The following is a 27,361-nucleotide window of genomic DNA, read 5'->3' as shown; positions in this document are numbered from 1 at the left end:
CATTTTCAGGCTTCTGTCCAACCCTGCAGGTCGTTGTTCCCTCATCTAGGGACAGATTGCTAGAGATTGCTATGGTGGCTTGGGTGGAGTTTACAAGGTCTTATCTACACTGTTTGGCTTAAGCAGATGCATACTCATAAGGCAATAGCATCTTCAATGCTTGCTTAAGATGTTGGAAAAGTAAAAGCTTCCCTGAAAATGAACCATATAGCTTGTCAGGGTTTAGATCAGTAACGTGCTCCTCACCATTGTAAGTTCCTGCTAGTTTCTGTGACATCTGATTCTTAAAATTGCCAATGAAACAGATATATTTTAAGCCTGCTTTCATCTCCTAATCATTTTGTGTAGCCTTTGTCTCTGCAATACTTCAGCTTTAGGGCAAAGGTGTCAGAGCAGGGACTGAAACGGACTGGAAAGGAAATAAGAGAATTGTGGGGGCAAAAGCAAAGACAAAGTAGAAGGAACTGCAGAAACAAAAGAGAATTAACTGGGCTCTGCTCCTGCACGCACCGACTGTTGGTGGAAAGTCTCCAGTTAACTTAATGTGAGGTACAGAGGGTAAATAATCTACGGTGCTGCAGAATAAGTTTAATAGACGTTCTCCAGAGCCCACGGGCGGCTCCAGCCGGGGGCAGTGTCCCTGCTCGCCACCGCCGCACCTGTTGCCAGCGCGGGGAGCCAGCTCAGCGGGCTCAGACAGAGCGCCGCGCGCTGATTTATGCCGCCCGCCGCTTGCGAGCGAGGCCTTAGCCTCCGTGCCAAGGAAGAGCGGCCCAGCCTGCGAATCTATAGAAAGATATGACCGAGCAGGGTGAGTAAATATAGCCCGTGGTTTCATCCCCGCTGCTTAGGAGCCGCTTGGTGGAATAGGACGAGCTCTGGGTCGGTTAGGCCTCCAAGGGAAGGCTGTTTGGCTGCCCCTGACTGATTTGCAGGTAACTCGCTGAACCACGGGGTAAGGTGGTCCTGAGAATGGTGTAAGGCCTTTCCTTTTGACATAAGCCCAGCCTTGGGCTTGGGCCCAGCCCAGCCTTGTCGTTGTCTCACACGCGGAGATGGCTTGCGTGGTGCATATGTTCTTTGGGGCATGATATCTCAGGTCGTAAGATCTCTCACCCGTGGAATTTATACGGCTTTTACCTGTTGGGGGACAGCCTGTAATGTAAAGTTAGATAAAGTCCTGCAGCTTTTACTTTTTGAACAAGCTGAATTTGAGAACCAAGTTAATAGGAAGATTTTGCACCCTTCTGCTTAAGCAAGTTTAAAGCTGCATCTTTTATTAAAATCATTTCCATCTCTACATAGTACTTCCTATTCTCCTCAGGATAGCCTTGCTGCTCACAGCTCTTTAGATTACAGTACTCACTACTGTGTGAGGCTTGCTGAGAGGACATGATATCTACCATTCCAGTGGTGCACTGCACCTTTCTGTTGGTTTGATTGTTCTTTTCCTTGTTTGTTTGTTTCTATTCTGGACATAGCCTGTTACCACAGGCAGCAATCTGATCAAATATACTTAGACCGTATCACTACTCAGGGTACGAGTCCTCACTGTCTTCTCCGGCAGTCTCTGCCTACCAGATGCTTGAGGCATAAAAAGAAAGTGTCTTATTTGATAGGGGAGCCTTTTCTCCTCATCATTCTGTTGATGTTAAAAGAGATTCCGAGGCATATTAAATTAATGATATATTTTTTTCCTGATAAGCACTAAGATGCTTCGGGAGTATTTCTTAATAGTGTTGCCTACTTGAGTACCCTGGGAGAATGATATTATGAACCTGTCTTTTACTTTTTCCAACTGTATTTTTCCGCGGGAGAAATATCAGGAGTGTTTGCACCAAAAAGGTAATGACAGAGCTCGGTGTTAGTCGGGCATCTGGTCTGGAGAAAACTGAGGGAAATGCCTTACTATATCCGTGTGATCTTCATGGAGATGCTAAATAGAGAGAGACTCCTAACAGCAGTGAGGACAGAAAAATAAAAAGGGAAAAATAGCACAGTGAGATTCAGTTTAACAAAGCACATCTGCAGCCTTGATTTACACTCAAGGAAATAAAGGCTGGGACAGCCCATAGAAGGACTGCTCTAGCTGTCCAGGGTTCCCTTCCATTGCACAAACACTAGCTGTTCCTCAGCGAAGGTTTACAGCACTGTTTTGTAAGAAAAGCTGCAATTGGTGGTGGTTTTTGTTGGAAAGCTCTTCTGCAGCATGTGCAGCCTCACAGCTGGCTTCCAGACAAGACAGCTGTTTCTGTGGGACCGGCAGCTGGAGGCAGTCACCTCCATGACTGGTACCCTCTCTTTGTGAGTCAGCTCTAGTGAGACCGACAGAAAATGTTTTCTTCCAAACCTTGCAAGTTGAATGCCAGGAGGAACCTATTTAACCATGCTACTGACTCAGACCCGAAGCTTTTGCAGTTAAAACCTGAACCTTTACAGTGGACTATGAAGACTTGAGGCTGCAACACAAGATAAGCTGCCATAAAAAGTCTGATGCTGAAAACTTCCATGTCATAGGTAGCTCACCTCTGATATCCAGCTAACTGAAAAACTGAAAAGCAAACAAATCTGAATGAACAAATTGTAGGCTGCCTGCTTCTGTTCTCAAAATGTTTTTATTTATGCTCGAGGGGAGGAGCATGAGTGCTCTTAATCAAATGGCAGTGTTCAACGTGAGCAATTGTAACCTGGTGAGGATCTGCTGGCTTGGCATTGAACTGCCTGGCCCAGGAAATTGCAGAATTTGCTTTTTGGCTGTGGTGTTTCTTGGGTTGATACTTTAGCGTTACTGTCCTTTCCGTTGCTGTGAGGTAGTGAACCACAGAAGGGGCCCTCTGTCCTGCACTTTTGGTAGCAGAATTGGATCCTCCGTTTTAAGGGAGTTCAGCACTGCGAGGTATCTGAAACTTAAATCTATCGACAAGCAGGCCATAGACTGGGAGGCTTTTCTCCTCCCACCTTGGGAGGTTGTGGAGTCTCCTTCTTTGAAGTTCTTTAAAACCCGCTTGGACGCAGCCCTGTACCTTCTCTTCTGGTGTATGTGTGACTTTTGTATTAAGATCGGCAACAATTCTTGATAACAAGATTTTAACTAACCTTTCGGTTTTGCCCTGATATAGTTCTAGTTCTTTGTTTTCACCAGTTATAATGCCAGATATCTGGAGATTTTTGCAACAGATTAAGCATTTGCTGGAGTTTATGAAGTTTTTCCTTCCACTCTTCTCTCTGAGCTAAGTTTAGATCTCTTCGCGTTAAATTGCATTTCAGTTTAACTGTTATCTTCTGTGTGTTCCATGTAGACATATAAAGAAATGCTTTCGCATAAGTTGCAATTATTTCCTGAGAACTGAGGAATTTACCTCTCTTTAAATCCCTACCGATCAGAAACAGGCTAGTATTTGCAGGGGAGGAGGAAAAAAAATAATAGTACTATCTGTGGCTGCATTCTTTTATCGTGCTTAGTAATGAACAGTAATGAAGTAATGGTTTTATTGTGCCCTAGTTATTCTCTAAATTATGAGAATTATTTTTTCTTTATTTTGGTACAAATTGTCTCCAGGCCCTTTATGATTTTTAGGAGAAGAAAAAAAAAAGAATAAAGGAACTACTATCAGGGCTAAAGCCTGCACTCTTACATAGGGTTAAGTTCTTCCTTGTATATGTCCGCAGTCCCAATGTTCCTCACGTTCAGGGCACTGCCTTCCTCAACAAAACTGCAAAACCCTTTATGCTCTTCCTCTTGCTTTATTTCTAAATTTCAACTGTTCAGTAATTCTGGAAGACTTGAGTTGATTGGGGGGGTATATTTGACAGTGGGGTCCTAGTACTTGTTCTTTTTTATTTTGTAAATGACACCACCAGTATGTCTGAGATCCTGTTTGCTAAGCCAGCCTTATGGTTTGTAGCTATATCTGCTCTTCTACCTTACATTCTGAGGCGATATGTTTCGATTTCATTATTCAATATTTTCACTTCTTGTAGTTCTTTTTTTGCCCTTTTTTTTGTGCTTCTGCTACGCATTACAAACTTTTCTGAAAGATTTAGTAAAAAGCCTTAGTGTTACTTTCCATTTTTAAAAGCACGGAGTTCCTTCACAATTGGATCCACATATTTCCAATTGCCAATGTGCTCTTGGGTAGACAACACATTCATTTACAGCTTGAGATTGAATTCTTTTCCCGGTAACATTAAATATGGACTATGAAAATACACGTCCACTGACTTGGGTTTCTTTTCCCTGAAACCAAACATGTACGAGTGTCTCTTCTTGCCAGGTTTTTGCAAACACGTTACGAGAAAGATCTCAAAAACACAGAGTAAATTCTAAGAAGAGCAGCAAGCATTCCAGACTTAACATTGATCTGGGAGTTGAAGGGACTGATTTAGGAGGAAAGATTAAAGTAGCTAAATATACATAGCTTGGCTAATGGATGACCGAAAGCAGGGGAGGACAGATACTTACAGTCTAAAAATATTTGAAGGGTGTTAACATTTAGGAGGGACAGGGATTATTTTATGTGGAACATGTGAGCATGACTAGGATTAATGTGAGAGAAAGAAGAAATCTAGGATGGGGACCAGAAGAAGCTTCAGGGCAGTGTGATGTCCTGTGCTGAAGTATCTCCCTCCCATAAGGACTAGAAGGGGGACATCGGTATTTGGGACTTTTGAAACCGTATCAGAGAATATGGTAAAGAACATATTTGTGAAACCAGGTACAAAGCATAGCCTGGTGGGGTTGAACTTTGTATCAACAAGAGATAAGTTTTAGATTAAACATACTATGATTTTACACAAGAAATAGATAGTAGATGAGCAGGTGACCAAATACTATTTTCACTGTAAATAGCTCCATTTTTTCATTTTTTTTAATATTGTGTTTTATATTGTCTATGTTTCTGTGCTATGAAGAAACTTATTAGACCAGTGAACTCGCAAGCCCTTTGGTTCCTCACAATTTATCTTAATTCTGTTCCTTAGTCAAACACTGGGTCGAGGAGGGTATTAATGTTCCTCAAACAGGGGGATTTGCATGTACAGAAGCAGCTGCCGAGTGCGAATATGCGGATTGTACAGAGGCCTGGCCGCAGGAAAACAGGAATTTTCTTACTTCAAGAGCGCTAGCAGGTTAAGTCTCTCCCATGAATCAATTTTCTTTTAAATCCATGCCACGGAGCGACTGGGCATGTGTGAAATTCAGCTTAGCAAAACTTTGTTGCATATTAAAACATCTGTGCATGGTAAAAAAGCAAAAGCCATGCAAGACAACACGTAACTTTTCCTGGCTTCTGTTGCCTTCAGAGCTTGGGCCCAAAAGGAAGGGAAAGCCACTGGATGAAAGACAAGTAAAAGAAGAGGTAGGATTTTCATTCCTATAGGATTCAGAGAAAATGCAGGAGGACTAGAAGCGCTTGGTGGTTTCCAGCAGTTGCCCCTGAGCTCCCCCATAACAAACCCTGCATTGTCTCCGTGTAACGAAGGCCTGGGCAGCAAAATGGAGGAGGCCGCGTGCCGTTTGCCCCCGGACAGATGGTCTCGCAAGGCTGTTGGTCCCCGGCAGAGATGCCCGAAACCCCCGGGGCCGGGGCCCACCTGCTGCTCCGGGGTGGGGGACCAGCAGCTGCTCCTCCTTAACTGTCACCTTGAACTTTCGACCCGTCTTGTGGGGGCGCCGGCGAGTGCGGGCGCCGTCCTGCTCCCTCCGCGGCTTCCTGAGGAGGCAGCTGCACTGTTTTCCTTGCGGCTCTTCCGTCTGAAACGGCCTTAGAGTTGTTCGTTTTCACTAGCGTGCAGTGTGGACAGCAATGGTGGTCAGCTCCTGTTCAGGTGCTCAGATGTGAGCCTGTGGCGTAAGCATCGGGAGTGTGACCAGTGCTTTGTGTGGTGACTCAGTAGGGATGAGCTGTGCGCAGTGAAACGTGTGGGATTTAACACGATGTTGCCCTGAGCCTTGGCTGGACGTTGCAGGCGTTCCTGCACTATGAAGACTGAATCGCAGTCTTGAAGAAGAGGTCTTGAAGAATCCAAGTCTTGAGGTTGGAAGAGACTTCTGGAGATCGTGTAGTGCAGCCCCCCTGCTCAAGGGAGGGTTGTGTCCCATCAGCAGCAGGTCCACATTTCCCTTAGCCTTCCTTTGGTTACTGGTGTATTTAAAGAAGGTCTTCTTACTGTCCTTAGCATTCTTTGATGGATAAAACTGCAGATGGGCCTTGACCTTCCTTGCTCCATCCCCGAGTACTTGGGCAACATCTCTGTATTCCTCCAAGCTTCTCTGTCCTTGCTGCTGCCTTCTGCATGCTGCCCTCTCTTTGGAGCTTCTTGTTCATCCATGCAGGCCTCCTGCCCCCTTTGCTTGTCTTCTTGTTAACTGGAATGGACTGTGCTTGAGATTGGAGAAGATGATCTTTGAATATCAACCAGCTACTGTTGTCATCTTCAGCTGCAGAATCATAGCAGACAGGCCAATTTAGTCCCTCCTGTCCCCAGAGGCACAACTCTACTTAAACCATTTGTGTCTAGCCTGATCTTTTATGCTTGCAATTGGGGAAGAATGATTTGATATTCTAGATACAACAATTTTCAGCTAGAAGGAAGGTGAAGCGCTTAGATTATTTCCAAGTTTCCTTTGAATCTTGTGTGCATTTTTAGGTAGCGCTGGCAGCGTAGATGGTTCTGTCAGCCCCTTGTTCCTGCCCTCATACCTCTTGCTGAGTTATGGTTGCCCAGCTCTCTGTCATCGGGCAGCGCTGTAAACTCAGTGTGAGGAACAGGTGCTTAAGGAATGTAGAACAGAACTGTGCCAGTGTCAAGAACAGACACAGAGGGAGAAAATAATCACAAGCTACTGCAAGGAAATTTAGAGCTTGGCAGGTTTCAGTTACCCAGGAACTGATTGAGACAGTAGCTATAAAGCCTTTTTTTAAAAAATAATGTCCATGTCCTTTTATAACCAGCAATGATCAATACTTTACATTTGTCTATTAAAAGATATGGCTTCCTTAACAACCATTGTTGCTCCTATTGGGATGGTGTATGGCTCCATGCTGAAGGGCTGCTGTGTTAAGACCGAGGATGAATTTCCTTAGGAAATGGCGGAGGTGATTTAAGAGGTTACTGCAGGAGAAAAGGGGCAGATCCCACTCCCATTCCTTTGCTTCTCTGCCCTGCTCTCAGTTTGTGCTCTGAGCTCTTATGTTAGCCCTGGTTTCCAGCAGAATCCTTGCTGAGCCACTTTAACTTGTTAAATTACTCTCTGTCAAACGAACTGGGCAGGTGTCTGCCAGGGTAGAGCCTATCTGACCTGTGTAAGGGTCTGGTGCTGGGCAAGTGTTAGGGTAAGAGGCAAAGCCTTTATGAGCAGTAGCCACCTATTAGATTAGCTCAGCTTCCCATGAAGGTATAAGCTGATTAAGACACAATGATGTCTATAGCGTGAGTTATGGCAAAATCTGAAGAGGAGGGAAGTCGGAGCCTTTCCTCGTAAAAAATCAGTGTTTCATTTCTTCACATAAATAACAACAGGCTCCGTGTGCTTTTGCTCTCCTAGAGGCTGCTGTGTATTTTCCAGTCAGCTGGGGCTGGACTGGATCCTTATCTCAGAAGGCAAGCAAAGCAGTTCCAGCTCATCACAGAACTAAGCTGGACTAGGCCACAGTGCATGGCCTAGGCACATGCTCTGAGAACTGCACAGTTTTCTACTGGTCGTACAGCAAGTGTCTGTGTGATTTCACAGACCCCATCCTAATTTCGATGGTAGTTGGATGGTTTTTGTAAATGGTCTTCCTGCCACCTTGTTAAATGCACAAAACAGATTACTACTGGGGCAAAATGTGCAAGAAACAGTACACTGTTGATACCAACAGAGGTAGATGGTGGATCAAAAGGAGAGGGGAGGAGGTGCTGCAGCTTTTTGCTTTCCTTTGAAGTTCTATTGCAGAAACATTATTAAGAGTTGCTCTCTAATAGCACCTCAGCTATTGAAACAAGAAGAAAAACTTTCAGTGACCTAAGGAAGAGTTTGGCTGGTGTCTAGGACCTTAATGTAGGACTAGGACACAGAGGAGCTAGAGGTTGTTGCTAGAGTTGAGTTTGCAGTGCTACTCTGAAGAATCATGTTCTGAGCCTGGGTCTTACTGAGTGAAAATATGCTTGTGTGCATATAGTTTTGTTTATGGGTGACCTGTGAGACTGAAAGCTGGCAGAGTGACATGGCTTTCCATGCAAATTCTCTTTGGCGGTTTCAGGAGGTATCTGATACACTCTCTGACATATGAAAGATTCCTACAGCTGTCTTTGTATAATTGTGGGGTTTCTCAGCTGAACGCAGCCACTGCCTGTAAGATTCTCATCAGTTTTACTCTTGAAAGTGCTAGAACTGCTGCCTGGTCCATTTCTGCTGCAGTCCTTAATGTGTATGTGAAAGAGTACGTTATTGAAAGGATCTTGCAGAGCTCTGGTGTGAGGGACCTTACTAAAAGTTCATCTTTCTAATGAACAATCCCATGTGCTTTGGGGGAGTAAACAGGAGGCATGTTAATTCTGCCTACCCTTAGGCAAATGATGCAAGGACAGGAAGACCTTGCCCTTTCTCCTACCAGTCAAGCATGAGGACAAGGTGAACAGAGTTCGAAGCTACAGCTTCTCTGGTGGCAAAGCTGGTTTAAGAATAAGTAGTTCTGGCCTGGTTCTTACTTTGCTCTTGCTGTTGTGCCAATACTATGTATACTGTGGCAAAAATGGGAATTAGCGATACATTTAAAACCAAACAGGTTGAAAAGCAGCATAGCTTTTTTAATTTTTTTAGCAGGAGAAGAGGCTTTTTATTTATTTTAATAATTTGTTTTACAAAGTAGATGCATGTGTCCTCTTCCCTTGTGCCACCCTTCTTCCATAGATTTAATTGGTACAGCTGCGGATAGGAGATACTGGCGTATTGCATTGGGCAGGAAGGCACAGCTGAGGAAAGAGGAACATCTTCAAGCAGCTTTGCTGAGGAAGAATATGTTGGTGTGACTACACCTGTAGTGACTGATATTTCATCTTATCTCCATCCATTGGAAGCAGTAAAAGGCTTCCGGAAACCTACAGGCTCTTGCTGTTATTACTATATAGGGGAGGGTTGTATATCCTTCTCCTCTAGTCAGCCCTGGTGAGGCTGCCTCTGGAGTATTGTATCCAGGTTGGAGTTCCTTAGTGAGAGAGAGACATGGAGCTACTGGCAGGAATACGGTCAAGGGCTACTAAGGTGCTTAATGGACTGCAGCACCTCTCCTATGAGGAAAGGCTGAGAGAGCTGGGACTGTTAGGCCCAGAGAAGAGAAGACTGGGGGGTTCTTGTCAACATGTGTGACTATCTGAAGGAAGAGTGTAAAGAAAATAGGTCCAGACTATATTGTGCCCAGTTTTAGGACAAGAGGCAACAGGAACAAAGTAAAACTCAGGAAATTCCATCTGAACATGAATAAAACTGTTTTTTTTTTTTTTTTTGGGGGGGGGGGGGTAACTGTGCACTGGAACAGGTTGCCTTGAGAGGCTGTGGAGGCTCCATGCACTTTGCATGACATATTTTAAACTGGACACCAAGAAAATTCAGTTTCTGAATGGGGTTAGCAGTTCTTGAGGCTTTTGACAAGGTCTGTTGTTGTCGAGGCCACTGGCCACATGGATTTTGCATTGTTGCAGTCCAGATAAATGGGAAAAATAAGCCACCATGCTGCATTTTTACTTTGTGTACTTGGTTTGTGTGCATTGACACAGACTGAAGATCGTGGGCGAAGAGCAAGCAGCAGAGTTCAGAGATTAATGGTGGAGGAGTGAGGGTGGGGAGGAGAGGAGAGGTTGGGAGTTGGGAATGAATAGCAATGGTTATTGTAGAATTTTTATTGACTTCTATGGTAACCTCAGTTGTGATAGTAAAAGCAGGAGCTGAAGGGTAAAGATAGGGAAGGATCTGGCTGCTGAACATCATCTCTGTATGATATATGTGGAAAATGGGGACAAATATCAGAAAGAGAAAGAACGATAGGAGAGAAGCCAAATTTTAACGCTCTGTGGACACATTCCCTAAAAGAAATCTTAAGGGTGAAAGCAAGCATGCTAAGTAATCAAGAAAGATGGGACCTTAGTGATAGACAAAAGCCAACAAAGATAGAAAAGGACAAAGGGAATCCAGGCCAGAGAAGGAAAAGGTGTTGATGGCATATCTTCTTGCCCAGAAAAGGCTGGGATGGGATAGGAATAGGGAAGCTAACAGAAGCTCTTCACCAAGGTTTTGGTAAGAAAGAGGAGATGTTTTTTGATGGAAGGAAAGTCTAATAAAGATGACATTACAGGATGGAAGATTTGAGTAAAAGACAAGTCTCTAGGTATCTTGCTGAGAGGACTGGTTTAGCCAGCAGAAAGGAAAAAAAAAACCTTTTTGGCAAATTCTCTGTTTGTAGAAAAGGTGATACTCAGGAAGGCATTTAGTGTAGTTGGGAGGAAGAAGCAGTGAAAGGAGAATGATGAAAAGTGAAGTTTTGCTGCTAAGTAGGGTCCAGGTCAGACCTTATTGTAGTTTAGCTCATATCCTCCATGCCTTCGTGAGCAAAACACACACTTTTGTCTTAAGGGTCATTGTAAGGAAATCTAAGACTTGCTCTGGAGTTGATTTTGCTTTGTGTCCATAGAGAAGCATTAACATTTGGTGGACAGCTGGACATCCATAACTTCCCTTTTGTGCCTAGATTGATCTGTCAGGCCGTGTCTGTGGCGTGCAGTTCATTATGTTAATTGTAGCAGACAGTTAACTACAGGCATAGCAAGTGCGGGAGACGGTGACCTCCTGGGAGCTATCAATAGGTGACACAAACAAGTTGAAATAATGGCTAAGATGGCTCCATTGACCTTGCTTCGGTTAATCTTTCCCTGCATACAGCTGGATTTTTGCTTCTGTGGGTCTCTTCTCTTTGCTGTACATCGTAGTTAGGTTCATACATTTCCTCTGGGAAGACAGCAGTAATCTCGGTCAAGAAGCAGATGCTTTCACCTGGTTTCCCACCGGAAAGATTTTGCACAAATCACAAGTTTTTAGCTCTTATCCATCTAGGAGAGAGGCTTTTGCTTCTTCCACTCGTCTCTCTCAACAGATGTGTTAGGATAAAGTAATTCCCATGCTTAAAGAGAAGCTCTGTCTGCTGCTTGTGTAAGCAGTATTATATATCATTACTAGCAGAGAGCCAACGTGAAGCTGTGAAGTAGGATTTGGGAATGTCTTTTATGGTCCTGGGAATTTCTCTTCTTCCCCCCTGCTCCTCTTGGAGGGAGATACTTCTCTCCTGTTACACTGGAGCCAGCTCAGGTGTCAGATTCAGAAGCTAAAAAGCCTCTGCCCTTCAATGAGCAGCCACTTTCTGATAACGGTCGAGCGCAAGATTTTGCAATTCAGTGTGAGAAGGGGTGGGAGCTGAAACGATGCCCTTGAAAATTTATGTCTGTTAGGAGTAACAGTAAAGAATGCACGAGAAGATCTCTCTCTCCTCCTCGTTTTTTCATAACGTGCCTCCAAGGGGGAAGCCTCCGGAGGATAAAGGGCTTTTGGGTGTTGGGCTGCGGCTGGTATGTTGGCTAAAGCTTCGTGAAACCTAATGCGTGGTTTTGACAGAAGAATCACAACTGTTGGAAGGTTCCAGTGACCGTGGCAGGCCTCGACAGGAGTTATTCTAAGAACACAACATATGATCGGGTTACTGAGGGACCCTTTGCATAGTCCTGAAAAATGAACCATCTGACAGCTTATGACAGCCCTGTGTGCCCCAGCGGAGGGAGGGAGGAGAGCCGGCCTTCCCTGCCCCTGCAGCCAGGGTGGTGAGACAAAGACAGCGCTTTCCATGCTCTGTGAACCACAGACCAGCAGCAATCCAGTGTCTGCCGACATCTAACTTCTGCTAAGGAAAACAGAAGACATTTAGGACTTGTTTACTTTGCAGTTTTGATTATTTTATTTTATTAGTAATTTATTACCTTCCTGCTGGGGAGATCGTTAGATGAGGCAAGTTGCATACCTGTCTGTAGTAACGGGATGGTAACGGCTCTGTGGAGTGACCTGCTTTTGCCACCAGTATCTTTATTCTCTCCTGAGTCTTCTCCAGTGAGGAACATGGCATGAGAGAGCCTTGGAATATTGGCTAGTACAATGGGCAAAACAGTCTTGATTTGAGGAACTTCACCCTATGGAATTTGTTGCCAATTAACATAAGGTATTATTTCTTGATTTAAAAACAAGAAGATAAACAATTAAATTCTCGGGGAAAGATCTTTTCTCCCCTTTCCCCAACTTCAGCCACCACCTCTCCCCCTGCTCCCTTCCTAGTCTCAGCTCCCTTGTTTTTGCCAGGCATTACTGAGTCCCTGACAGTTCCTTGAGCTGAGGACAGCACAGGAGGTTGGGGTCAGCTCACAAAATGGTTTCTTTCTGTTGCTCTTTTCTTCTTACTTTCTTTCTTCCACCGCTTCTTACTTCTGACAGCTCCTGTGCTCCAATGTCCTTTCTGCACAGGCTGCAGTCACTTTGCGGGGTACCTGCTGGGGTCAGGCACCAGCTGCGCTCCTTTCAGGCTGGGCTTTCTCCTGCACGGCTTACCCATGGGCCACAGGCTCTTCAAGGGTTTGCCTGCAAGGGCACAAGTTCCTTCAGGGGGCACAGTTCCTTTGAGGGCGCTCCTGCTCCTGCGTGGATTCTCCACAGGCTGCAGTCTCTTCAGAGGAGTATCTATTCTGGCATGGGATACTTCCCTGAAGGAAGCATCTCTTGGTGCATATATCATAGAATCACAGAATCCTTAAGGTTGGAAGGCACCTCTAGAGATCATCTAGTCCAACCCCCTGCTCCAGCAGGGACACCCAGAGCCACGGGGCACAGGGCTGCGTCCAAGCGGGTTTGGAAGATCTCCAGAGAAGGAGACTCCGCAACCTCGCTGGGCAGCCTGTGCCAGGGCTCTGGCACCCTCACTGTCAAGAAATGTTTTCTCAAGTTCCTGTGGAACTTCTGGTGCCTCAGCTTGTGGCCGTTTCCTCTAGTCCTGTCGCTGTCCACCACTGAAAAGAGGCCGCCCCCTCCTCCTCACTGCCTCCCTTGAGGTATCTATAGACACTGATCAGGTCCCCCCTCAGCCTTCTCTTCTCCAGGCTGAACAGGCCCAGCTCCCTCAGCCTTTGCTCACAGGGCAGATGTTCCAGGCCCCTGATCATCTTCATAACCCTTATATACACATTCCTTCTTTATAGATAATGGGGAATGAGGTATAGGGGGTATTTTGTCCTTCCCATTTCTTCTTCTAAGGTGTGTCAAACTGCAGCCCTTTGAACTCTGGCCTATGCCAGCAGCTATGGTAGTCATGTCTTTTTCCCATCACTTCTGTTGTTTCTTACCTTGTGAATCTGATTCATGTCCAACAGAAAGAGGCTTTGGAAAGCCATAAGAACAACTACCCTGGGTACTAGAAGAAAGTGGCACAAATGAACATCACTAGCAATTAGTCTCAGCTTTGTAAAAATGGTTACAGTAGCTGTCAAAACAGCCAGGTGGAAGGTAGCATCACGACATCTGGTTCAATCTAACTGTCTTGTGCATGTGATGGTGCTAGGCTGGAACTATGGAAATGGAAGAGATCAGAGTGCTTTTATTGTTTATTTTCCTGTAGTTAGATTCTGAGTGCCTTGGAGGCAAGGTGCTTTCTTTTTTGTTCTGTGTACTGGTGGTCTTGATCCATACTTACAGCTTCCATACAACATGGCAACGTAAGTATTAAACAAAGCCTTTAATACCCCTTTTAACCGCTAATTTTAAGCTAGACAGATGCAAGTTAGGAAACAAAAGTTGCAGATAAAAGTTCTGCCTCTAAAACGCTGGCCTCTACCTTGTGAACTGAGCGAGTACCTTCCAAAAATAGAGGAGGATGTGGGAGCAGGTCACCTCTGTGCTGACCTCTATGATAGAGGGTTCCATTATGCATCTTCTGCCTGAGCTCTCGGCTCTAAACTTGTCTTGGCATTTTCTCTTTGTTCTAGGCCGAAATGAGCTGATTGCCCGCTATATTAAGCTGAGAACAGGGAAAACGCGCACAAGGAAACAGGTAAGTGTCAAGTTTACTCGGTAAACGTTAGTTGCTTGATGCCACTTCCCACAGAGAGGGCAAATGAGAACAAATTCCTTTGCTGTTCAATTGCTTTTAGTTTGTCATTTTCTTCAAGACATTTTTTTGCTGAGCTGGTTAGTAAGAACGGTGGGCAGAGTCGCACGCTTTATGATTGTACCATGACATTCATACCCTCCCCATTGCATTACAATACACGATCTTTTCTGCGTTTAAGCAGTGTGCAGTTTTATTTGTCTGATCTACTAATGAGTATTTCTGTGACCATCATAGTGGCCTTGTATATCAAGGTTCGTTCTTCATCCCAGGCGATGAAGAAATCAACAGCAATGTTGATTTGCAAATTACTTTGTACAAAGGATTTTTTATGTGATTTGGGAGTGATAGGCAAGGTAATGTTGGAAAATTCCTGAGCAATTTGGACCTGCTCTGAATAGGGGGTTGACTGTGTGGCCTCCATAGATCCTTCCAGTTTAAATTATTCTATATGATACATTTCAGGCCAAACTAGATATTTTGAAGTTTTGAGAAGTTTTGAGAGTCACTATATCATGTCTAGGGATGCAGAATTTGGATTATTCTTCTCGTAAGAGAAGGCTAAATTGAGGAGCAAAGAGATCAGAACTCTCAACTCCCAGATTTAAGGGTGGGCTCTTCAGTTTCAGAGAGATCTCTGGTTTCATAAAGTCATTTGAAATGAAAGAGGCCTTAAGTGGTCCTTTTCAGGCTCTCCCCCTCCTCACTTCATGACAGTTAACTTATGTTCAGAGAAGCATCTCACTGGAATCTCTAACTAAAATAGAATAAGAAAACCTTAAATGAATCCCATTGCTCAAGATACATGTTGTTTCCTTCTGCATGTTGTTTCCTTCATGTTGCATGTTGTTTCCTTCTGCAAGTGCTACCAAGTCCTTCTCTGGAATGAAGATGGATTTTGTCTTTCAATGCAGGTATCTAGTCACATCCAGGTCCTGGCAAGGCGAAAAGCTCGAGAGATCCAAGCCAAACTCAAGGTATGGTACATATCCTTTAACATATCTTTCGAGCCCTCCAAGTGAGCTATTCCCTCATCCTTTCCCTCCTTGAATAACCTCAGTATAGGGTGAGATTAGCACAAACTGTGGTAAGTTGGTTAGGAAAAGGTATTTTTCAGGAAGTGTTGTGCAAACATTTGTATTGTTGAGGCTGTGTGACTTCTGAGACAATTCTATTTAAAGAACAAAGAAATTACACCTTGAATTTTGATGTATCTTATCTTTGCCTCTGTTTTATGCTGTTGTCATCCGAGTCTGAGAGTCTTCTGGGAGTATTCCGGGGAATAAGGGAAGAGCGTTTACTTGAGTAGGAGTGGGGGTTATGGATACAAATGCTGGCCAGTTGTAGCAACCTAAGGAAAAGGCAGCCTTCCAGTTACTGCAGCACTATTTCCATGTCTAATACTGGTAGTGCTGTGGACTTGTCTGCAAGAAATAGGGTCCTGAGCTGGCATAACCACTGGGAGAAAGTAACAAATCCATCTGGCATCTTCTCAGGGAAAATGGTGTCGACTGACTTTGATTAATTTGGGCTTGGATTTGAAGAGGCCGGGATTGAATAGAACAGTAGTGGCTGAGTTCTGCCCACTTGCTTAAGTGAGCCCTTGTGTTTTTCTTTCCATGGGAAGAGCTTGGAGAGCAAGCTAAAGAACCCCATAGCTCTTGACATTTATTTTCACTCAGATTTGAATCAGTAAAATGGTTTATGTGCTCAGAACAAACTGATGTGAACCTCAAGAAGATCAGGCTTACAGGTGCAATTGCACAAGAGAGTTCTCCCTGCTAGCATGTGAGCTGTGCATAAGGAGCCTGGTGAGCAACATGAGAGGTCCAGTCCTTGTTACATGTCATCGCGATAGCTGGGAAAGGAAGGTGCACGCTGACCTTCTCTGTTTGGTATGGCAATAAAGGATCAGGAGGAAGACGTGTTTCCTTCCCTGTGTGTGACGCACCGTCGTCCTGATGGATGATCATGCTTTGGATGATAACTGCAGTCCTGACAGACCCGCTCAGCCCTAGCTGTTCAGCAGGCAGTTGTGAGAGGTGCTGCCTCCCAGCTTCTTAATTTGGCCTCTTGAGGAGTGGACTTTCTGTAAGCCAACAGCTGGGGCTCCCTCCTGACCGGTGCTGAATCGCATCTCTGTTGTGAGCTGTGATTAACAATCATGACTTTGTCCCCCCCATCCCTTTCCCGACTCCGTTTTAGAAGACAGTGCTGTGCCTCTAATCAGCCTGTTGTGTTCCCAAGGACTCTAATGAGGGAAAGAAGCTATAAACTACAACCGACTAAATCAGTGCTTCTAGGGAGGGCTGCCTAAGCCTGGATCCTGTGGTGGCCTTAAGCAGTCACTTCAGGCAGAGGCCTGCTAGAGAGACAAGCTACAGTAGGCGTGAAACAACAACTGCCCAGGGCATTAAAAGATTTAGTGCTGCTGATACCCATAACCTTGATTCTGTTCCTTGGGTCTTACAGCTCTGTGATTTGGTGTGATTGGAAAGCCAGCCTGCTGAGCCCGTTTCCACTTAGCACACAGGAGCAAGGCCTCTCTGTTCTCAGGGCATGACGGTGTCTCAGGGAGCTCCACGGGGCCATTGGTCGTTCTCATTTCACACTGCTTGGGGCCTGCTGTGAGCTCTGCCCAGCGCTCTGCAGCGAGCCAGTCCTCAGTGCCACACTGTGCCTCTCTGCCTGCAGAGGCAAGTCTGCAGCACTCATTCAGCTCATTTACTTCTTGCTTTCCTTAGTAATTTTGATAGAGGAAATGAAATCACAGAAGCTGCTGCCCTTCTTCCAAGTTCTTGCTGAGAGCTGTGTGTTCAAGCATTGTTCATTTCTCACATCAAATACACATTTTTGCTTTTATACTAGAGAGAAAACCCAACAGAGAACGATAGTTAAAGTCTTTTCCCTGCTTAACTGCTCCTGTTTTTGCTTTTAGAATTCTGCAAGTGATTTTATTGCTTCTTCGCATAAGCTCAGGTTAAAAAAAGATATTTTCTTCTACTTTCTAAGGAAGTAGTCTTTATATATGTCATGGGGAGAAAAAAAAAAAAAAGGAAGATTGCTTACCCTTTAAAAAATCTTGCAGGTAAACTTTAAAGCCTCACAGCACCATTTAAACTAGATTCTGAAAAACTTTGTTGTAGCCTTGGAAAGCTTAGCAATCTTGTCAGCAATTAAAATGTTTCCCTTCCATACATTGGAATGGTACTAACAGGAGTCAGAGATATTTAAAAAAAAAAAAAAAAAGTAGATATCCAAGTTGTGGACATTTTTACAGATGTTGTGGGCATATTTTGCAGATCACAAAAGCAGAGTCTCTGAAGGAGATAAATTAGTTTTTGCATAGGAAGAAAGGCGGGAAGTTCTACTTTGTTTTTTCTTGGTATATAAAATGAAGAATGCTTTTACTCTTAAACATACATTAGACCTAGTTGTGGCATTGCAGTTGTGTGCAATTCCACAGCCATGTTAAAATACAAAATGGAATACAAAGTAGTCACCATGTGTGGACCCTGGGAGAGTGCTTGTTTCCCCAGGGATGGGACTAAACTGATCACCTCTACCTGAAACTAGTGCAATCCCAAATTGAGCCTGAATTTTTCCAGTCATGATGACAAACTCCTTCAGTTTAAATAGTGAGGTGGATTTTAGTGTTTCTTTAATGATCAAGCATCTTTCCCATTGAATGTTCTTATCAGGGATTAAAACACAGGAATGGTCCCAGTATTTCAGGAGGGAACGCCTTGAAGAACTCTTATGACTGTTATAAATCTGCTGTCCTGGTTTTCAGAGATGCCTGTTTCCTACAAACAAGAGGATGAGAAACCCAAGTTACACAGAAAATGTATTTATTATTACAATTATCTCTTTTTTTTTTTTCTTTTTTTTTTCCCCTCTCCTTTGACCACAGGATCAGGCCGCTAAAGATAAAGCCATGCAAAGTATGGCTACAATGTCATCTGCCCAGATTATCTCCGCAACGGCCATCCATAGTAAAATGGGCTTGCCTGGTCTCCCACGACCAGCCTATCCTGCTGTTTCTGGGGTGAGTGAATGAATCAGAGAATGGGAGGTGCGGAGTGCGTTTGAAAGGATGCTGGGACCTGCTTAGGTTTGATGATCCTAGGTATCATCAAAAAGAATGAGACCAACAGACAGTGTTGTTGTAGGGCAAACCTGGCTTGTGGCTGCAACAGTTTGCATCCGATTCTCTGCTCACGTTGAGGGACAGCAATAGAACTTCACTGTCTGCTTCTTCTAAAACAACAAGTGAGAGAAAAATGAGATCCTTTGGGTTTGCAACTGCCTGGAATATTTTTAGGACTCTATGTCCCTCTCTCAGCCCACAGTCTTGTTGCATGAAAAGGTTTGAGCTATCCTGACTCTTTCCCGAGTTCTCCATTGAAACAGGATGCTCCTGAATATGCAGATCACAGATTCATGGCCACTGCGTAAAATCTTTAAGAGGGAAGGCCTGTCAGCATGGCCTAACCGTGAAGCTGGGCCTGGTGAGCTTTGCTGAACATTGATTTCTGCCAAACTACTCCTGTGAGGTTTTCCTGGAGAAATACCTGTTCCCTCCAAGAGGGGAGGTATCTTAAAGGCTCTGGAGATGTAGCCTAAGGACGCATGCATAGTCTTTGACATTATAACTGCTCTCACTGTCTCACAGAGACAGTCACTTGCACGTCACTACTAAAGTGTATGGAAAGAAAGCAGGGACCAGTCAGCACCCCCACAGGGATGAAAGCAGGAAGGCAGAAAGGGAAGATAGAGCTAATCGGCCCTTTTCAAAGTCTGGGAGCTTGCAGGTTTTGTCAAACAGAGGTAAGCCTTGCTTTCATCTCTGGCCTGAGGGTGATGGCTTTTGTCTGTATGTTGTTCTCTTGCAGTTTTGGCAAGGAGCTTTGCCAGGCCAAGCCGGATCTTCCCAAGAGTGAGTATTCCTTCCCCTGAGCATTTCAACCAGGTGTTCTGCTACTGTATGCTTCCTGAGGAATACTGGTAGCTAATTCAAGATTTAGGAATTGTTAAGATAATGTAGTCTTTGTTATCAGTTTCCCTGGCCATGGATATGAGATTTGAGGCCTTTGGTTGAAGATTAACTGAGACTCGTAAGGAGCCTTGAACAGATAAAGCCACGTGCTTTCCTACAGTTCCTTCAACATGGATGGCACCCCTTTAAGATGTCCCAAGCACCTAGCGTGGGATTACACTAGGGAGCTGCTGCATCTGGCAGCCTGGTAGAGGGGAGGCTGCCACAGCTCCGTGCCCCACGTCCAGCCAGTAGCAAGGCTGAGCGTGCATTCCCAGTGGGCACACACACAGACCTACGTATACAATGCACTCCCTACATATAGAATGCACTCACACACATGTACTATCAGCCACAAAGAAGAACAGAGAGAAACACTCCCCAGACACACAAACAGAAATGGCACCAATGGCCTCAGCATCTTCTGTCTGATCAGGATGAAGGCCCATAAGGGAAATATATCCATATATGTGAGGTGGATCCCTCTAGCAGCTGGGCTTCTTAAACCCTCAGTCTATCCCATAACTGCCTCCCAAATCCCTGGTCTCCCCTGCCGCTGACACCTGGGCAGGCAGGTCCCCAAGGCCCATAGCCCCACACCAGCAGTTGATTCTGTTTTGCTCGCTAATGGACACACAAACGCCTGCACCCGACACAGCAATAAACACACACTATGGATTCCCCCGTCGCTGGCCTTTGTTGCAGGGTCCCTCCCGTGGATGGCTGTGGGTCCCCCATCTCCCCTGTTGCTGGCCCTTGAGCAGGCAATCCCCCAGACCTGCCGCCCCACTCCAGTTGCTGGACACACACGCGTGTGCCCATGTTCAGTGTGGATTCTTCTAGTAATTGGGCTCAGATGCACAGTCCAGTCAGTAGCCGGCTAAGGATGCTTGTTCCTCCTAGTACAGACACCTTCCCACACACACCTCAGCCAAGTCCTGGGCCTCACAGTCTCTCTACCAGTTAACCTGGTGTCTCTTCACTAGCCAACTGCACCGGGTGCTGGCTCCCAAGCCTCCTGACCTGCCAGTGGGCTAGCCCTTCTTGCTGTGATGGCGGTTGCAGTGAGCACAGGCTGACATGCTCTCACTCACTGCAGTTGCTGGGCCCTGTGGCCTGTGCTCTCAGTCTGATGAAACTGCAGTACAGATTGCACTGGTCAGGCCCTGGGCATGGCCGGACAAGCTCACTAACCAAGCAACCTCTTCTCGTGCAGCTAACACCTTTTATAGCATTATGCTTTGATTTTCCTACATTTGTTCCTCCCCAAATCACCTTAACCTGTCCCTTTTACCACATTTAGTTCCTTCTCTAAGCCTCTCGTAACATCTGATGCAGTCCTGAAAGGCAGGGCTCTATGCTGTAACCTCAGGTGATCAGGAGAGCTGCTTCTGTAGATGGATCTGGTGGGTTTCACTCCTGGACCCTGAGTCTGATGGCCCTTCTGGGACACCCTGAGGCAGGCCCCATGTCTCCGAGGGCTTTATTTGTGTTCTCTCTGTGTGTCCTTTGTGTTTGTGGCCACGAGCCTTCCCTGGGCTGATGGCTTTTCTGTGATGGGTCTGGGAGTAGCTGAGTGAGGGTGATACTCAGGCCCTGCCTGCTGTTGTTCCTCTCTGCTGCTTTAGGCATCTGGGGATGAGCTGTTTATTGCTTAACCTAGCAGGAAAGGGTCCTGGAGCCCTTGGAGCCGACTTAAATACAAGCTGCTGAGGGGGAGCCTTGTTCTGCTCCCCTGTTCCCTTCTGCTGTTGCTGATGTCTGTGGGGTAGACCAGGGCAAAGATCCTGTTTAATGATCTTGAGTGGGAAATTGGTTGGTAAATGGATTGGAGCATTTCTGAGAGAAATGAGAGGTAAATTTTATACCTTTCTTTTGAAAGGCATTTGGGAAGGGTCAGTGTGAGAGGTTGTTTTACAAGCTAAAAATAGGTGCTGCCCTTGAGGTCGGATGTTATCTTTAGGTGCATTTTGTTTTCCCTACCCTGCTATTAGAATGGGCCTGAACAGTCTTGACAAACTAGGTTCAATTGTGGGTGTTGTTGAATAGCTCTGAAAATCTGGGCCTGAAAGTCTGAGTGGTGGCCAGCCCAGAACATACCCACTTGTATGCCTTTAAATCCACCCAAAGGTGAAAGGAAAAAGTAAATAAATGGGACCTAGTGCCTGTGTTGACAGGCTCAATAAGGATTTACAAATGAAAAACGGGAGATGTTGTTAATACATCTGCTGGGAAGGCTTCCTCAGTCTAACCCAGGCTGATTTCTTGAGTTCTTCTGACCTTCTCTTGCCCACACAGATGTTCTTTTCCCAAAGCCATTTATGCTGTTAAGTCCATCAGGAGAAATACTAAATTTAATTTGCACAATTGGCTAAGATTCTTTTATTTTCCTTTTGTTTTTGTTATTACTAAGCATCTCTCTCTTTTGTTTCTATAGTGTGAAACCTTTTTCTCAACAACCCTATGCTGTTCAACTTCCATTACCAGGTAGGTGAGGAAATATAGTACCTTGTATGGAATTTATATTCTACTTTGAACAAATAGCAAATGGTTTTAAATGAAGTTTAAGAACAGCTAATTAAAAAGAAATGGTTCTATAGAAATCTTTGAGTAATCTCAAAAATTGTATATATGGTTTACCTCTGACTTCCATCGTTGTACTGATAGCCAAAAAAAATATTTTGTATTTCGGCCTTATTTTGAATAGTAGTTATTCCTCTTTTTCTTGGTTGGTCATTTGGAGTTTCTTTTCTTCCTGGCCCAGTAGAAGATATGAGTTCACATATCTCTACTTCCCTCCACCATGATGCATCTGCTGAACACACTGCTTTTTATTGTAACACTATTGCCTTTTTAGTGCCTGCTTAAGTGGGGCTTTTCCTTCTGAATTCCCCTATTTGAGAGGCTAATGGTGATGTTAACTGTGAGTCATTCTCTGTGATACCTAAGGGCTCAATCAGATCCATCTTATAGTTGGTGAAAGTGTTTTAAATGGTTTCAGAAGCAGCTAGATTGGCTTTTAGGTCATACCAATCCTATCTGAGACGAGGATAACTGACAAGCTGTTCAGAGCACAGGTGGAGAGCTAGGAGCCTGTGAATGTTATTTTTGCATGAAGACTGAAGTCATGAAATCTAATTAGTCTGCTCTGACAACAGGTGCTTTACTGGAAAGCTGTTACCAACTTGTCTCTTTCTAAATTTTGTTATATAAATCCTCTGTGCTTAGGGTTTGAGCCTCCTACTGGTCTCTCACCGTCCCCATCAGCACCAGCTTGGCAAGGCCGAAGGGTTGCTAGCTCCAAACTTTGGATGTTAGAATTCTCAGCGTTCTTGGAACAACAGCAAGACCAAGACACAGTAAGATGCCTCCCTCTCTCCCACAGCTCATGTATTTTTGGTCTCCAGGGAGCTTCCATTCATCATGGATGGGTTATGCACTACTGTTGCAGTGTACTGTATGTGTGGAAATAGGTGCTTCATTGATCTGCTGAGAATAGCAAGATGTTTTGAGGAAAGCACAAAACACAGTTTAAACAGATATTCCACTTAGAGGACAGAATTGCTTAAAAACAATATAACGAGCTCTGCCCTCTGCTTCTGACCTCCCGCTCCGGGATCATTGTTGTTTCTCTTTGTGTACCGGAGCTCAAGGAACTGAGGTCATAAAACAATTGTACGGCCTCAACAGGGCTATTTTTTGCTTTTGAGGACAGACCCAGACTCACAGGATGGTAAGATCACATGAAGCCACATGTCATCTCTCTGGTGTGTTGAAAGAAGTAAAATTATTTGGGGGGAACTGGGATGAATTTACATCATTGTATTTCCTTGGGACCACCTATAAAATGGGCATAGTGAGAGCTGCCAGGCTCTTGAAAGCTTCTGATGCTGCATCTTGAGGCATACATTGGTGCTGGGCCAATTGTGCTTCCGGTCTCCAGGACAGGAAAACTGTTGCTGTTCAGAAAGGAATTTGGTGCCAATGTTTGCCTGGGGGGTTGCTGTGGGATTTCAAGCAGCACTTGATAGGATGGGAAGTTTTGATGCTTGCTGGCTGAGTGACCTGTGACAGGTAACATTCTGCACCACGGGGTATTTTTGTATCAAACAGCAGCAGGAGGCTTAGGAGTAAATACAGGGGGGGAAAAAAGTTTCATACAAAGCAAGAAATATAGATTTATTGTCAAGAAACAAAGAACTGTTTGAGCTGGTACTAGCCGAGATATTTGTGCAAATACCTCTGCTCTCTCAGAAGTTATACCAAATCTTCAGTAATATCAAGTAAGTCAGACCTTAGCCCTCAGTTCCAGATAAAGATGACAGAGCCTCAGTGCTTGCTTGGTGTGATGGTACACAGCTCTCTGTAATCAGTCCTACCATTTTGTGCAGCAGAGCCTTTTGGATACTCTTCACACTCCTTGCATGAATTTCCTGAGCTTGGAGTTCTTTTTAAATGGTCTGACCTTGTCCAGAGCTTTTTGCATTTCTTTGGTGAGGTAGATTCAACTGGTTCGCTAAAAAGTCTCAACTTTTCTTCTCTGAAGATTTGTGTTCAGTATGTACTGAACAATTTTCTAATTCCCTGCTTTTTTTTTCCTTTGCAGTATAACAAACATCTATTTGTGCACATTGGGCAGTCCAGCCCCAGCTACAATGACCCCTACCTCGAGGCAGTGGATATCCGGCAGATCTATGACAAGTTCCCTGAGAAGAAAGGGGGTCTGAAGGAGCTCTTTGAAAAGGGGCCAGCTAATGCCTTCTTCCTTGTCAAATTCTGGGTAAGGGATCTTTTATGCAGGGGTGCCCCTGTTGCAGGGTACCCAATTACTGTCAAATTCTTGCTGCAAAAGTGGTGGCCTTGATAGCTGTTAAAGATTAACAAAGAACCAAGAGATTTTTGCCAGGCAGGAGATTGTTCTTACAGCCACAACTGTCACCTGCTATCTTTACTTGATTGCAAAAGGTCCCCATTCTGGTCTGGAGCAAGACAGATATTTCATATCTTCTGTGCAGTTATTCTGGACTAGTGGTTGGGGATTTTAATTAATGGTGATTTGGGCCCTTTGAAATTTTTATTTATGTGTAAGAGAAGAATTCGGAGGAAATTTTTTCTCCTTTGTATTCTCTTTTGTGTAGGTCTTCACTTTCCTCAGTGTCAAGTAACTTAGAGGCAGCATTTCTGCATCTCATTTATCTAATTAGCTACTTGCGACCTATGCTTCAGGGTGCAAGAAAAATATTTCTGGTTTTAGATATCATCATAGGTATTACACGATTGAAAAATATAGCAGCTTGGAGCAATGGCAAGCTAGAGGGCTTACAGGATAATGGGATATGGAGACTTTCAGCTTACATTTACCACTTACAATTCAGCTCCAGGTCAGGAGTGAGATGATGAGAAATGAGCTTTATACCAATTTATGTTGTGCTTCACAGAAGTACCTGCACTAATCTTCCTGTAAGATTATCTTCTATATAACAATAGCTCCTATCCTACTATATTGCTCTATATGCAGGGCAATAAAACAGAGACACTTTTGCATGGGTCTCTCCAGAAAGTTTATATTTCTTTTTCATAAAAAATCTAAACTTTTTTATTGGAAAACTTCAAATTCAGCCTTCTTAAAATGTTGTGGTAGTGCAGCCCCATGGTTAAACTAAGCATATATGAGCCAAGAATCTAATGCAGCATCCTACTTGTGTCACAAGGTTCCTGGGTGTGTTGTATTGTAGCACATATGGGTAGTGCAACTGCTGCTCAAAGGTGGGACTAAATCCAATGAAGCAGCAAAAAACTGCAAGTTGTGCATGACATTATGTTGATATTACCAAATATAGATTTATGGGGCCTTGACCAAGTGTATACTTTAGCCAAACGTTGGCTAAAAGCCCAAAATGATCTTGTTTTCAAAAGCTTGTTTTTTCTCGTGTACAGATAAGGCCATATGGTCCCCACATCCATTTTCTAATTTGAAAAACTGATCTTGGAAGAATTATTTTACGTCTCTGTGTTTTTATGCTTCTGTGATAGGATATGTGGATAGGGTAGATAGGATATGTGGATAGGATAGGGTGTTTTTTCATTTTGTTTCCTGATTACTCTGTGCACCTATATAAATCTAGAGTTCAGATTCAAAGGTATGTTGGATAAAGCAATTACTGTCATTTGTAGCATCCTTTTATCCTAAAAAGGATCAAGCAAAAGCAAACTGGTGATGCTTTTAAATTCAGAAGAGTTAAAGGGTGTTTTTTGAAAATTGACCTTTGAATTTTTGTTGTTTTGTTTTTTTAACATGGCAATATAGTTTGGTTGGTTTTGTTTTTTTGTTTTTTTTGTTTTTTGTTTTTTGTTTTTTGTTTTTTTTTTTTGAAGGGGTGTTGCAAATGGCAAAGATTTAGCCCGAAGACACTGGTTATGCTGGTTTTGTATTCATACACTTCAGGTTTGAAGAGTCTGAGGCAAGGACGTTTCCTAAGTGCACTCTACCTACATAGAAGACCATGTTTTAGGATCCTTGACATCATTATGGGTCCTATGACATCATTAGGATCTATGTGACAAAGAAAGAGATGTTGAGTTTTGTTCAGCGGTGCTTTAACTTTGGGCTGTTGTATAAAAAAGTTGCTTAGTTTAAAACATGAGCACCGTTTCCAGTTCTTCCCTGATGCTTTTGGCCTTGGGAGGCTCTGGTACAAAGAGCCAACTCCTGGGCTTGGCTTCGCAGGTTGTGCCTGACATCTCTGTGACATTTCTCTGTGCTCCAAGCGCATTCTAGCACATGACAATGAATGTGAGACATTAACCCCCTGAGACATGGGCCGTGGCAGCTCTGCTCTTTTGCAGTGTAATGTTATCTCTGCCACCTGTTATTTGGCTCTCCCCATGAACTCCTCTCGCACGCATCGTTATTAATAGGCAGGAGAAGAGGGGTTCTCAGGGCTTTGCACATTAGTGGGATGGTGCTTTTGAATCTTAAAACTTTCAGAAGTGGTTGTGAGAGACTGACTGGGAGATGGAAGGAAAATGACACACCAGGAATTTAGGAGGGGCAATACTCTGTCCAAAGGAGCCATCTGCAGAGGAGTGTGTCAAGGGAATTGCCTTGGGAGACTTTTCTTACCAGCAATGAATGAATAAATGTAATGATTTCTCCTTGTCAGTGACCGGCAAGCTAAGGAACCAGTCTCATCACTCAGTGGTTGCTTTTCATTAGTGAATTATACTATTCCAGAGGGGGCTGGAGGGGTGGGTTGCTGCAGACTTCTGTCCTGCTCTTGCCTTCTCTCGCCTGCCTCGCAAACAGCGTTGGAGCAGCAGTAGGAGCAGCGCAGGCTCCTCTGGGCACTCTGCCCTGCCCACCGTACGCCTCCAATCCTGCCCTGGCAGGAACTGCCTGCAGGGAAAGGCAATGGTAATTTAGTCCCCGTGTCCATTCTGTCCTTGGCCTTCAACTGAGGCAGCATGCACGACAGCATTTAGCACCAGAGATTTCTATGATCTTTGGACGTTTTTACTGAGAATGCATCTGAAGGTAGCCCATTATTTTCACCTGCATTCAACAGCACTGCCTCTGTTGCCGCTGTTCCCTTATGCAAAGAAATTCTAAAAGAGTGGCCCTTTTCCACCCCAGGTGCTCCCCAGGGTGCTCCGTGCAGAGATGGTTGGCAGCAGAAAGCTTAATGAGCTGCTGAGGCATCTGTCCTCTGGATTCAGACTGACACAGCCCTGAGGGGCTAGCTGAGTCGCAGATACCCTGAGTGCTGCGAGGTCTTTTGCTATCTTTGGCTAGCCCCGAGCCTGCTCCCTTTCTCCTTTCTTGGTGGCTGAAGCTGCATGAGTTTTGAACCATCCTTCAAGCCAAGAGTTGTTCAGCATGTTTTCCACTGACCATGTGGAACTGGTGTTGACCTGCATACTTGACCCAAGAGCAAGACGTCTTCATGGCATGGTTTCTCGTAGCATTAACTGCTCTTTGGATTCAGGCACTGCTTTACAAAGCCTCTGGGACTGAAGCCTGATTCTCAGAGGTCATGCTTTCTTCTGGGAAGATACAAAATTTCATACTAGCTTGGACATGATTACCATGGCCTTACCTGAACAAATCACTTTTTTTTTTTTCTTTCTTTCTTTTTTTTCTTTTTTTTTTTTTTTT

At 44.4% G+C, this 27,361-nt stretch overlaps 1 protein-coding gene across 1 annotated transcript in view; it reads left to right on the top strand.

The window, feature by feature from the left end:
- The window catches only part of LOC112955593 (transcriptional enhancer factor TEF-3), a gene marked incomplete at its 3' end in the record, with an annotated part of 36,684 nt that extends 12,698 nt beyond the window's left edge, over window positions 1–23,986 (top strand). Inside the window, exons 3-9 of the mRNA XM_026048919.1 lie at window positions 14,047–14,111; window positions 15,083–15,145; window positions 18,082–18,216; window positions 19,064–19,107; window positions 21,644–21,693; window positions 22,435–22,565; window positions 23,813–23,986. Coding sequence (XP_025904704.1) covers window positions 14,047–14,111; window positions 15,083–15,145; window positions 18,082–18,216; window positions 19,064–19,107; window positions 21,644–21,693; window positions 22,435–22,565; window positions 23,813–23,986 — 662 coding nt within the window. The remainder of the gene's footprint in view (window positions 1–14,046; window positions 14,112–15,082; window positions 15,146–18,081; window positions 18,217–19,063; window positions 19,108–21,643; window positions 21,694–22,434; window positions 22,566–23,812) is intronic.
- Window positions 23,987–27,361: the final 3,375 nt, after the last annotated feature.

The sequence above is a fragment of the Nothoprocta perdicaria genome, unplaced genomic scaffold, assembly GCF_003342845.1.
Source record: "Nothoprocta perdicaria isolate Ctin4 unplaced genomic scaffold, notPer1 scaffold_582, whole genome shotgun sequence".
NCBI lineage: Eukaryota > Metazoa > Chordata > Aves > Tinamiformes > Tinamidae > Nothoprocta > Nothoprocta perdicaria.
Note: the sequence above shows the minus strand (reverse complement) of the source record. Positions and strands in the feature narration are given on the sequence as shown.